A 13,943-nucleotide genomic window follows, 5' to 3' on the forward strand; every position below is an offset into this window, starting at 1 on the left:
GACAAATGTAATGACACAAGCTTCCAGTTTGTTTGCTCTTCATGCATGCTGGCTGACCATGAAGGACGGTCCACAATAGTTGGTGCCAACTCTCAGACCAAATCAGGTTTCACAAAACAGGTTATTGAACTTGTCCTGAACTTGTGCCAAACCAAAGTCAATTAAAACAAATCTCACAAGCTTAGGTCTGCTTGCCTGATCTTTTTAAGATAGCAGAAAAAGTACAAATACTCTTTAGCTAATTTTGGGATCAACTGAACACTGGACACAACATTTGAACATTTGACTCTTTGTATGTAGGTTAGCTAAGAACATGATCATAAGAAATCTCAGTAATACTGGCATGTCAGGCACTGAAGAGACAAGTCTCATATCCTTATCAATAGAATTATGTGCTAAATAAAACATATAAGGGGTTTAATTCCATGTGAGTTGGAACTGAAATGAAAATGAAACTTCAATGCTGTTCTCAATTTTAAAATGAAATCCACAATATATTTCAACAGCCCTGGATCTAGACTGCTCTGGTTGAGGAGGCAGTAAAACATAATGGGTTGGCATGTGTTTAGTCATATTTTGAAAGCCAGAACTATATTCTGGGCTTGATTTGAAGAGGGATGTGAGGAGATGCAAATCTCCCAGTGAAAAACAAATACATGCGGACAACCAACCCCTTGTAAAACACATCTCCCTTTACACCCCATCTGGATTAATATTAATGTGATGTCATTTAAGATGTCTTATTATTTTCACTCTAACCTTCTGTGTGATTTACACGCTAAGTTACGTTGGGCGTATCAGGAATTCCTCGTGTCAAACGAGGTGGATCCGTAGAGTTGCGATCTTTCTCTTTACATTGGTGATTCAGTGGAGGGTTTGGTGCATCATGCATCTGCCTTGGATGATTCTAGAAATGCAGCAAGATCTATGCTCTTTATTCAAGAAGAAAAACAATAACCAGCATTAACCAGTGAAAGATGTTTGGAGTTAATAAAACAGAAAATCTGATCCTATAATCAGGGGAATGTCCTAATATAGAATCAAATAAGTTTTTTTTTTTCCCCACTTTTAAAGGCAAACATAAAATGTTTCACAATCTGCTCATCCGTCATGATGAGAAATGCTAAGATAATTTAGTCAGATATTATTGCTAGCAGTGTGGCTAACTCTACAACACGTCTGTGCATTTAAACCACATAAAGGCTCAGAGATGGAGCTTGCAGCTGACCCTGATGGTAAATGATGACAGCAGAGCTAATGATACAAGCTTAAATTGAAATATGAGGTAAATAAATAAAATAAAAATGCATACACCTGAGACTGAAACATGCTGTGTGGCTAAATGTGCACTTTCAAAAGCTTCCAAAACTGGCTGCGATGGCGAGGAATCGTTCAAGTTGTGTGAAGGTTCTCAGAGAGGTCAGTGCTACCGAGAATACAAAGAGCTCTGAAAGTACTAAGTACATGTTAGCTAATATGAAAAAAGACTGCCATCCTGTATAGCTGATAAAAAGAATTGCACTTATGTACACAGATCAGTTAGTGTATTCGAAGACCGCAGCAGCTGAGTTTGGAATGAGACTACACAGCCTCACAGGAATCAATACCAGAGCTAACAATGCCAGCGTACAGGGTTTTGGCATCAGTAATGTTAACTAAAGGATAAATGCTGTGCAATGTTCCTGCTCTATTTGAAACAGCCCCTCAGTGGTTAATGTTTAAAGGACTGACCTCAGATTACACCAAACAGGCTATAAAATGTATGAACTCAATCCCAATAGTTTACTGCTGACAGGACGTGGATGGTAAGTAAATGTACTGTAAGATGACTGATATTCTGGAGATACAAATAATTTTTTCCTCAGATCTTGTTTCAACTAAATGACAAACACTTCAACAGCGATCTATTACATCTTTAAAAATCTAAAAACAGAATTAAAGACTAGACTCAGAAGTAGTCTCCATGCAGGCTATCACGTATATACCTCTCTTATGAAAATCCATGTGTTGACTATTTTCTAATGTAACAGTTGTGTTTAAATGAACCTGCGTGTGATACATTTCAAATCTGTGCAGTGCTTCTGCAGGTGTTAAAATGTGGGGAAAGGTCCAGTGCTGTTTGATTGTTGTCCTCATACTGTCAGTGGACTGGACTGTAGGCATCAAGGACCAGGATCATGATCAAGACCATTCAGCAGATCACCATCAACATCTCCATCATGGCAAGGATGCAGCCCACCCCCACCAGAATGGAGAAGACAAACCCTGCCACAAACTCTCACCCCACAATGCAGACTTTGCCTTCTCCCTCTACAAGAAGCTGGCCAGCCATCCTGATACCCAGGGCAAGAATATATTTTTCTCTCCTCTAAGTATCTCCATGGCTCTATCCATGCTGGCCCTGGGGGCCAAGAGCAATACCCACTCACAAATCTTCAGCACTCTGGGCTACAGTGCTCTCACAGCTGATCAGGTTAATGAAGGCTATGAGCACCTTCTCCACATGCTGGACCACAGCCAGGATGCCCTACTGTTGGAGATAGGAGGAGCTGCAGCTGTACAAAAAGGCTTCAAGCCTGAAGACAAGTTTCTGAAAGACATCCAGCACTTCTACAAAGGTGAAGCCTTCAGTGTGGACTTTTCCACACCTGAAGTCGCTGTGCAAGAGATCAACAAGTTAATTGCCAAAAAGACCAAGGACATGATCACTGATATGGTCAAGAGTCTGGATGCTGCCACTGTGATGATGCTCATCAACTATATGTATTTCAAAGGTAAGAGTAGACAAGTAGAACCCACTAGAGATTAAAATAATTTTTCATGTATTTCACCTGATCTGCAGTAACCAGTCTTGGATTTCATTCTCTCAGGTAAATGGGAAGAGGCTTTTAAAGTGGAGGACACCAGCAAAGGTGACTTTCATGTGGATGAGAACACCACAGTGTCTGTGGATATGATGAACAGAAATGGTGAATATGAATTCTACTATGACCAGGGCAACTTTACGTCCGTTATCATGCTGCCATATAATGGAAACGCCTCCATGATGATCGTCCTGCCTGACCAGGGAAAAATGGAGGAGGTGGAGAAACACATCAGCAAGGATCACCTCAAGTACTGGAAGGACAAAGTCCACAAAACGTAATGTATCATAAAATGCTTTTAAAATAGAATTTCACTTAAACATGTTAAGTACTACCACAAAGTAGAACCTTTACTCCCTGACAAGGTCACCAATGGCAAAAAAGTATGAAATAAATATTTTTGCTTATGCTATTTCATGTAAGAGTGTGTTTTCCTGACTGATCATCTCTGTTCTCCAGCACTTTGGACTTGTATATGCCCAAGTTCTCAGTGTCTGCTTCCTCCTGTCTTGGGGACACACTGAAGGAGATGGGAATGGTTGATGCATTCTCAGACAGCGCAGACTTCTCTGGAATCAGTAAAGGGGCCAAATTGGCAGTTTCCAAGGTATGTGGTAAACCCTTTAAGAGATTTGCTGTCATGTCTAGAGTGCCACATTATAAGTTTGGGAAATATTGTTTAAAACCTTCTCAATAGACGTCTGGGGGGTCTTTGGGGCAAAAAATCAATGGCTTTCTGATGTCTGTTTGTTTTGGAAAGAACACTGATGTGATCATTCCCTTCCGTTATGCGAAATTTGGTGGGATCTTGGCAGAGACTGCCCATCTTAAATATCCAGTAGAATTTAGACTGCACTCTCAGTTTCAAATAAAAAAAGTGAATTTTTAGGTTTGCCTCTCTTGATATGATACGATATGAAGTTACACTTATACAGCGCCTTTCTCAGTACCCAAAGACGCTTTACACTGCACAATGATTTTACATTCAGTCAACACACTGGTGAGATGCTGCAGCTAAATTCCAACTGCTGTCCATTAAGGACTGTTCAGAAGCTAATGCGTCTACTGCTTACATACTTTAAAGTGTCATTCAATGACTGCCCAGATTGGTCCTTCCCCACAGGTCCTGCACAAGGCCGTCCTCAGCGTGGATGAGCAGGGCACTCAGGCTGCAGCTGCCACTACTGTTGAAATCATTCTCACGTCATTGCCTTTCAAAACAGAAGTCAGCAGACCGTTCCTAGTCTTCATTGTGGAGAAGAACATCAGGAGTATCCTCTTCATGGGAAAGATAACCAACCCCACTGTGTAGTCGTAGTCGTCTCCCACACAGTCTAATCAGTAGTATGATGAGAGTGCTACTGAATTCTCTCTCATATCAATTAGCAACAAATATAGTCACGTCTCTGTGTTATCTAGAAGAAATTAAAGGCTAAAGAAACAGACTGCTGGATTATTTCTGACGGCACAGTGAACACAGATGTACACAAACTCATCTGAATGGTAATAAACGTTTTGAGTGAGATTTGAATGGGTCTTCATTTGTTTTGGCAAACCAATCATTGCAGTCTCTAACACAAATCAGGGGCAATTATGACATTAGGGATGTTGGTGATTTTTGTCAGTTTCATACACATATTACGCAAGTCATGTGGAACTATGTAATTCTAAAACAGACATGGCAATGTGACAAATGTACATTAACCTCCAAACTCTCTGACTGACCGGAGACTGAGTTTTGGAGTTGTTTCAGATCAAATCAAATCAATATTTATATAACGCTTTTTACAGTAGATGATATCAAAAAGCAGCTTTACAAATGTCCAAGTACAAGCCCCCAGTGAGCAAACCAAGGGTGACAGTGGCAAGGAAAAACTCCCTAGAGCATGAAGAACCGAGACTCAAAGGGGGGAGGGGGGCATCCTCTTCTGGCCAACAATGGTCGCCACAATAATAACAATGTAAAGAGAAAAATAAATTTTTAAAAATTTTTTCAAATAAGCAATTAATGTCTAGTCCAACTTTAGAGGTCCTAGTCTTGTCCTGAGGTGTGTATTCCCGGTGTGTTGTCTTGTATGTCCACTCATTATAATGATCTTATCACAGCGGTTGGTGCAATATCCAGGCCCATCTGAGTCTGTTAGGGTTCAAAATCAGATGTATTGCCTCTGGGTTGGTGTCAAATAAAGTAATAAGAATCTGAGTTACAAAGGGTAATGATTGAACTCTTCCCCCTTGCTTCTGCATCCATTTTGTCATTGATTCACAAGGGATTCTGAGAAACTTCTCCTAACGCTCCATTTGGAGTGTGACACTGAAAACCCTCTGATTGGAACATAACAAGAATCACAGTAACACTGCGTCTAAGACAGTAAGTGGAGGGGCCATATTTGTAAAAATATGTATGCAATTGTCGTTTGTCCATTTGAGCAACTGAGTCAGTAACTGAGTCAGACATCAGACTTCAAAATGCTTTACTCCATATAAGAATGTACAATATATGGTAGCTAGGTCTGACAATGAGGATTTTAGAGGTGATCTAATTTCTTTAAAGCTGGTGCTTTCTAAAGTAAGAATTTTAGTTAATTTTTCAAGTATATTTGATTTTGTATGATTTAATGTCTGCACTGGACCTGAAAACACACTTGTCCTGTAACAGATTTCTAAACCTTATTACATATCTCTATGATTAGGTAAAAGATAGGCATATTTAAAACTATGCATATTAAAAGTAATATGTTTTTAAACCATTATTTGCTTAGATTTAGAGCTTAGTAGTGGGTGTAGTGGGTGAAATCTTCCCCCTCGCTTCTGCATCCATTCTGTCAATGATTCACAAGGGATTCTGACAAATTTCTCCTAACGCTCAATTTGGAGTGAGACTCTGAAAACCCTCTGTTTAGAGGGACATGAAGCCATAACACTTCACCCTAGCCCTCTATCAGATACACTACCCCTGCTCACGAGTTTCAAGTTTCAAGTTTGGTTTATTTGTCACATACATAGTCATACACAGTACAACACGCAGTGAAATGGTGGAGAGTGCTCTGTCCAAACTGAGGAAGAGAACCAGGGGTGCATAGAGAAAAAAATATATATACAGATAAATATATATATTCTATGTATGTACAAAATATATTAATAATGTATGTACAATATATATGTATATTATGATTATATACACAATGTACAATGTTATATGGTTGAGTATATATGTACACAATCTACAGAATGTACAGATCCATTGTATAGTACCATATCTACAGTTGTTGTAACAGGTTAATTGAGTATAAATCTAAATCTATATATACAGATGTACAGATATACAGTCATGTTACGTGGTGGTGGTGGTGGTCCCCACAGTTTATCAGTTTCCCTGATTCAGGGCCCGAATGGCCTGTGGGAAGAAGCTCCTCTTCAGCCTCTCTGTCTTGGCCTTCAGGGAGCGGAAGCGCCTCCCTGACCTCAACAGAGAGAAGAGTCTATTGTTGGGATGGGTGGGGTCCTTCACAATTTTCCTGGCCTTAGTTTGGCACCGCTTGTAGTAGGTGGTCTGCAGGTCAGGAAGTTCCGAGTGAGTGATGCGCTCTGCTGAACGCACTACCCTTTGGAGTGCTTGTCTGTCCTGCTTGGTGCTATTTCCAAACCAGACTGTGATGTTCCCTGTGAGGATGCTCTCGATAGTGCAGGTGTAGAAGTTCGGCAGTACCTTGGAGGGCAGTCTGAAGTCCCTTAGGCGTCTGAGGTGGTAAAGACGCTGACGAGCCTTCTTTGCCAGGGAGCTGGTATGGCGGGACCAGGACAGGTCCTGCGAGATGTGAACACCAAGGTACCTGAAACTATCTACTCTCTCCACCGTGGAGACACTGCATATGGAGGGGCAGGGCTAAGTGGTAGGGTCAAGGGGTGAAATGTGATTGGGATATAGTGAAGGTGTATGAGGCACAGGAACATGAGAAATAATGATGTTGCTGGGGGCCACAATGACTGGATTTAGAACCTCTGTGCTAGCTGAGCTGTTCTTAAAAAGAAACAAATGGTCTGAGCGAGCTGTTAGTCGTGGTTTTGGTCTTTGTGGTTTTAAGGCTCATAGCAAAGCCAGAGTCTAATCATAACTGATCACTCGGGCTCTGTTTAACTGGCTTGTCAAATATCTCCCAAATCTGTAGTAAAGAGTAGAAGACAATTACATGTTATTGCTTTAGTATGTCTTTGTCTCCATGTGCTTTTGTATGTTTTAGTTTGTAGCTCCTCCCCTGCTCTGCCCCTTGACATGTGTCTCATGTGAGTTTTGTCTCTTACCCCTCCCACTAATTGTTCCCAGATATTCCCTGTTTGTCTCCTGCTGTATAAATACACTAATGCTAATGTCTGCAGTCATGGTCAGTGTATGACCCTACTTTCATGTAAATACTTGTGTCATGAAATAACTCAGCTCAGTGAATATGTCAAATATAACATACAGGCTCCACTTTTACAGCAGTGTTCTTAATCTATTAGTGGTGTGAGAAAAATATGGTTTGTGGACTAAATTGTGGTAGAAAAGTATTTGATATGTGTATGGCATCTTAATGTGAATATGTGCAGTTTTTAAAGTCAATAAACATTTTGGTCAAAAAACACCTTATGAACACCCCAGAAAAAGGAGGAGACTGTTCTGGTCTGAGAGCTCAGGATGTCTGACGTCTGCTGCGGTTTCATTTCTCACAGTTCCAACCAGGGGGCAGCGGATACCAGATCAGAATCTAAAGCCCATTTTAGACCAGAAGTGACAACGGTGCTGCTTCGACACCTCTGCAGCTGAGCTGTGGTCACACACTCACAAGCTCAGTTTCCTTCTAGTCTATTTCTTGCTTTATGCCATGACAGGCTTATCAGTGGTTTCTAGTTAGAAATAGTACAAAATACTACATTTATTCTGTAATGTGTAGTTTAATAATCAAAACAGCACAACTCTGACTGCTGGGTCTATTCTAATGTGAAATTGGGATAAAGGATGATGTTTTAAACACAGACTAAAACTAGGACTAGGCTCCAGTGTGTTCTCAATGGCAGGTCCAGTTTGAATTTAATTTAGTACAAAACAGGTTTAGTATGAGTAGGACTGGTATGGTTACTTATAATTTGCGTAATATTGTGTACTGTGAGGAGAGATGTCAGTACTTCACTGAGAAAAGGGACTGCTCATATACTACCAAACCATGTCTATGTTCAAAGGCTGATTAATAGAATTTATCAAAGTTCAAACTGTGAGTTCTTATTGTGAGTAATGCAGGTTTTTGTTGTTTGTTTTTGACTCATTCAGTAAATCCAGAACTTCATATTACTTACAAAAAATCTTAAAAAACTTTGCTGCATAAGCAATGTGATGTGGAAACTGAAAAACCAAACAAAAGGCAGGTCCTCTCACTATCTAGAAATTCGTGAATGTGTGTGTGTGTGTGTGTGTGTGTGGGTGTGTGTGTGTGTGGGTGTGTGTGTTTGCATGCTTATAGTCTCTGGAGACATATAGCAGACAGCATTCTGTAGTGACAGTGCATAATAGTTCAATGTATATTTACCAATAAAACAAATTTGATACAATGAATAAAATATTAAGTACACAGGACATCATAAGACAGTGCAAACATAAAATATATCAAGCCATGAAAAAGTAATGCAAAAATTTGTATGAGCGCAAGCTTTGAGGTGATTAACTCTATAAACTGAATTTTAAAACTATAAACTTAGAAAGAGGAGTTTGAGAATAAGAGTGAGGGGATAATATGTCTGTTTGTTTCTCTCCTCTACATCAGACTCCACCCCTTTGCTTTATAATGAGCATGTGTGTCTCCTATATGGTTTCACAGATGCAGCATCCTGGTCAGTGTGGGGTTGTGGGATACATCACAAAGGAAGAAACAACCAGAGTCCTCACAGGTCAAAGGACATGATGGCACTGTGTGTGGTTTTGTATGTCTCTGTAAAGCTGGTGATGTGAACTTGAAAAGAAACATAAGAGCTCTGGTCAAGTTCATTTGTTCCCAGTTCCTCTCTGCTGGGTGGACATTAGGGTCTGGAGTACTGAAGTAATGCTGTGAGAGTTCTGGAGTCAGTGTGTGTCCACAGTGGTAGTGGAGATCTGGTTGTAGAGTTGTCAGTGTGTGCTGGGAGGTCAGTGGTGTTTCCATAGAGACAAGGATGCTCAGTTTGTGTTTTCTCTTTACTGTACTTCCTCTCACTAAAGGTGAGTGACATGAAACTGTACATATATGTGATAATCTAAAAATGTTATTAAAGTGAGTTGAATCATTCAAGATTTATTTGGCTGAATTAGAATCATAACCTGGCTGGTCTTAGAATGAAAAAGATGATTAAAAGTTCCAGAATGCAAACAGACTATATCTTTGCATGAAGTAAAGTTTATTAATCAAAAATAAATCAAAAAGTCAAAAGATGTTATTTCAGAAAATGAAGAGACAGGTTGGGGAAAATGAAGGGAAAAAAGAAATACAAAATAAATTGGTAAAAAGAGCTGGGAAAAGTTAAAGAGTAGGGCTAATTTTGTTGGAGCGCTTGGCACAGGACAAGGTGCTTTTTATAGCCTGCCATGCTCGTCTGAAGAAGATGCATACTCTCTTCAACCTCTTGCATTCTGAGCCTTTATATTTGAAATAAAAGTAGAATTTTTAAACTGGTGTCCATGGAGTGGATGTATGTAAACTCTGATTATTGATGTGGTGCTTTGATGCTACTCACCAGCTGGGGTGTTCTCCACTTTGACTGCCTCTGTAATTGATTCCCCTACTCCACCCAGATCCTCTCTTACATCTACAGATGTTTATTTTTCCCAAAAATCAATACAAATGCAATTACATAATAAAGTACAGGCACATATTTAAAGTGAACAAAGATCATATCCTACTGTGTGTTCTTAATGGAAAGCTAGATTTATGCAAGAAAGTACATCTGCACCTTCTACATGGGCGCTGTGGTCCAAAGAGCAAATCTCTTCCGTTGACTCTGTGATCATAAAGTGTTCAGCAGTTCTGCTCCGGACGGTACGAACCTCCTTACAGTCCTGCTGTTTCTTGGGTGAGAAATGAGAAATAATCAGTGATGAATTGTAAAGGAAATGAATCATCCATTGACCCCACCTGGGCAGTGGAAACTCCACTAATGGACAGCATATTTTGGATTGCCATCTGTACAAGTCAGGGAAATGTGAAGGCAAAATAAATAAAACTGTGGATGCATTAAAAAGATGTAGACACTTACACTTTCTCCCAGATTGGCACAGTAATGTTGCTTAAACCAAGCAATGGGAGCAGGGTATCTATAACTCTTCTGGCTTCTGGTGATAATATTAGTAATTAAGTTGTCCCTTGGCATCTAGAAAGGGCAGAAGAAAGCTCTATTGTCACTGAACGATAATAAAGCTGTTTACTTTCTTTTAAAAAGTTTGCATGTGTTTTTGGACATTAAAAAAAAAACTTTAATTTTTAAGAATTAAAGATTTATTCCTAATAAGTAATTGAATTTGAAATGAAAATTAGGCTTTGATTACAACACAATTTTCTATAAAACAAGGCTTATTTTACATGCATTTGTGCACAGGATTACCTTTGTACCCCAGTTTCATATCTCTATATGGAAATGAAAAATCAGAGCCTGTAGACTTTAAATATGTATATACAGTTATTATGTAACAGAACAAATGACCACCTGTAGCTCAATTTCTTCTACAAATGTTAATAAATGTGAAACAAAGGTTGTCTGTTGTGCGACAGTGCATAATGGCCACACTCGTGGTCTTACAGAGGCTTTTCTAAAACAAGCCCATAAGTCACTTTCCCTTGTCTCAGTCAACGCATTTCATCTAATGGAGTTCGGTTACCCGAATATTTTCAGCTACGTCCCCTTTTATTTATCAAGGTTTCCTTTTGTTAGTTCACTCTCTACTCACTTATTCCGCATTTGAAAATATTTGTGCGGTCCGTGAAATTAAACAGCTGTGACGGCCCGAGTGCCGCAGGTCCCACAAACTCGCTTGACGTAGACAGACGTTTATTAGACGAACACGAATAACGAACACAGTGGCGCTCACACCAAAAAGGCAAGATGAACATGTGAAGCATTGAACACAGCTTACAAACATAAAGTGCACCACGTACGTGAACATTAGCGAACACAGACCGACAAGGATGCACACACCAACCGGGGTTTAAACACACACAGACATTAGGAGAATAACCCGGTGCAGGTGTGTGTGACTACATAGTCGTGGTTTCACACAAGACCATGAACTCCAACTGCAGGCGGCGGGCCGTATCACGTGACTAGTGGGGCGGGGAGCTCACTATCAGCCCACTAATTAGTTCTCCGTTCAGTCAAAAGTTCTCCAACATTAAAATGTGTGTTCTCATTTTAAATTCGCATATTGGCTACTTGTTTATAATACGATTCCGTTATCAAATATTTAGTATCTGCCTTTGTAGATAAAATTCAATTCTACTTACGTTTTGTTTTCGTTTCTCAGTACCTCTTATGCGTGAAGAATTGTTTGTAGTCTCTGTTGATGTTTTGTCTAAAATGATCGTCATCGGCAAATCCACTCAATAAACTGATCTGGGGTCAGAAATAGAATGACACACATTATGACATAATCGAGCGCTAAATTCTGTTCAGTGGTTGTTTAGAACAATTACAGAAGTGCAGCTGAAATGACATTATAGTCTCATATTAAAAATCACATTTTAAATTCATTTCCCCCTCTTTACGCTATCATTTTGTTATCAGGCTCAGATTAAAAAATCTAAATAAAGTAAATATAACCTATACATGTAAACTATATATTAATTAATTAGTAATCATTCCACATAGGTACAGTTCACTCACTCTGTATTCGTTATAATCCAAAGTCATTTGAACACTCATTAAGGATCAAAATGCAACCTAAACAACAACAATAATACATTCTTAAGAAATTATACAATTTTAACTGAAAATTAGGCTAATTGATCACAATACAATGTTCAACAAAACAAGGCTTATCTTTACTCGGGTGTTTCAGTACCAAAGCTACACAGTTATGCAAACACTTTCTTGCATAATATATGCTTATATTATGAAATTGAGCAACTGGAGAAACAGAATTAAATGCTCCATTCATTACCGCTTCAAATGGTTTATTATTTTTAAAAAATATATTTTTTAAAAGTGCAGGATTGTAGCCCCAAAATATATCCTATATGAAGTGACCTGCATTAAGAAATTAATTGTTGATGTCACTTACTATTATTATTGTTATAGTAGTATTTAGTGGGGAATCATTTTATGGTGTTGATTGGAGAATACTATTAAACAAATTAATCTTACCATCAGTAGTAGTTGATGAAATTAATAACTTCTAACCATTTGGAGGTGTCATTGTTGTAGTAGGTTTAGTTGAAGCTGTTGGACTTGATGTGTCAGTGTCTACTGGAGTAAGATTTACAGGTTTATATGGAGCCTCTGCAAGAATAGAAAAGTGTGGTCAGTTCTAAGTATGAACTCTGTTTCTGTACTGTTCACTCTCACTGGAGATCACTTCCCATGTGTTTCTGTTTGTGTTGTATTTCTACCAGGTGAAGCTCTCAGCTCTGGTGTGTATATCAGTGCAGGAACAGGGCAGCAGCCTGAGTGCTGCAGCTGATATGCATGAGATTTAACTGCACCACAATAATACATTGATTTCAAGATTTGGTTTTATGACTGATGGCAGTCTAAAAAGCAAATCGTAATTGTTCAAATTCTACCTTATATGTTCAGATAACATGGAGTGCCTCTTATACATTATCAGAAATATATGACATGTCGTCTCTAACTGGACTCCTACTAGATGTGTTCAGTGTTTCTTATAAAGTAGCTACTGAGAAGATATTTGATGATCTACAGATGTAGAGAGAAAGTCAACTCACCATCAGCAGCAAGGAGCAGATAAACACACACCTGGATTCTTACTGAGTTCCACACACTACACACGGCTACAGCAGGACTGCTGATACACACCATACACACTCTTCAATACAGTCTACTGAATGTTCTGATAACTACAGTTACAGTGGAGATGAAGTGTATTCAAATGAAGCTTTGACAAACTTCTATCCCCAACACACACAACAAATATAGGGAGGCAGTAGGGTTTTATAAGTTTTTAAAAGTCATTTGGTGTGTCCTCTTTCTTCCTTAACAGTCTCACATTATAAGTGAAAATGTCATCATTCTTACTTAAGTTGGCTCGGTCCGTTGTCATAGAGATGTGGCGGCCCAGTGGGACAGACCCAAAATGACTCCCTAAGTGCTGTTAGTTCAGTCTAGCACACCTGCCCCTTTGTACATGCATCATTTATGAACGTATTTAAATCCCTCTGTCACTGGAGTGGTTGTCGGTCTTTGTTCGTACTCAGGTTGGTGTTAATGGTCGTTTAATAAATGCATGTCTTCGTCAAGAGACGTCTGTGCTTCCTGCGCCTTGCCTTGCGGCACTTGGGCCATCACAACAAACAAAATATTTGTATTTTCTTATATCTGCGTGCGGGGGGTTGCATAACGTGAATAAGTGAATAAATCATATAAAAGCAGACATTGTGTTCACTTTGTTTTCAGTAGGCTACACCAAAAGTGAGGAGAAGGCCTTCAGTATTTTGAGGAGTTCCCTTCAGTATTCTGGGAAGAGTCTCATATATAGTCAGGGCCATTGGACCTGGACTTCACCGTCTCTCACACCAATCTTATTCCCACTTCCTAAAAAAAGAGAGAAGCCTGCAGCCAAGGGATCAGTTAAGATGAGGCAAAAAGCAAAAGAAAAAATAATGTATATGTAACATGCTGCAACCGTCCCTGATCTGGGCTGAGTTGCAACATCTGACTTGCAACATCTGACTTCTTCTATTCAAATAAATAAGTGGATGTCATGTGTAATCATTTAGCATTTTTTCTTCACAAACTAAAATATTTACTGTATAAACTGAAAAATCTTTAGGATTTAGCATTGTTGTGAATCACTAAACTAATATTTAGTTGTATAACTACTGTTTCTGAGAACTGCTTCACATCTGT

The 13,943-nt window shown here is 39.2% G+C and overlaps 1 protein-coding gene across 1 annotated transcript; it reads left to right on the forward strand.

Annotated features, from left to right (window-relative positions):
- Positions 1–2,095: 2,095 nt before the first annotated feature.
- Positions 2,096–4,301, forward strand: LOC145660205 (alpha-1-antitrypsin homolog). Its single transcript, XM_081724400.1, has 4 exons — positions 2,096–2,774; positions 2,871–3,141; positions 3,324–3,471; positions 3,988–4,301. Exons 1-4 carry the CDS (start codon positions 2,096–2,098, stop codon positions 4,174–4,176), a joined length of 1,287 nt encoding a protein of 428 aa, XP_081580526.1. The 3' UTR covers positions 4,177–4,301.
- The last annotated feature ends 9,642 nt before the right edge of the window (positions 4,302–13,943 follow it).

The sequence above is a fragment of the Electrophorus electricus genome, chromosome 2, assembly GCF_041902795.1.
Source record: "Electrophorus electricus isolate QZ-2024a chromosome 2, ASM4190279v1, whole genome shotgun sequence".
Lineage (NCBI taxonomy): Eukaryota > Metazoa > Chordata > Actinopteri > Gymnotiformes > Gymnotidae > Electrophorus > Electrophorus electricus.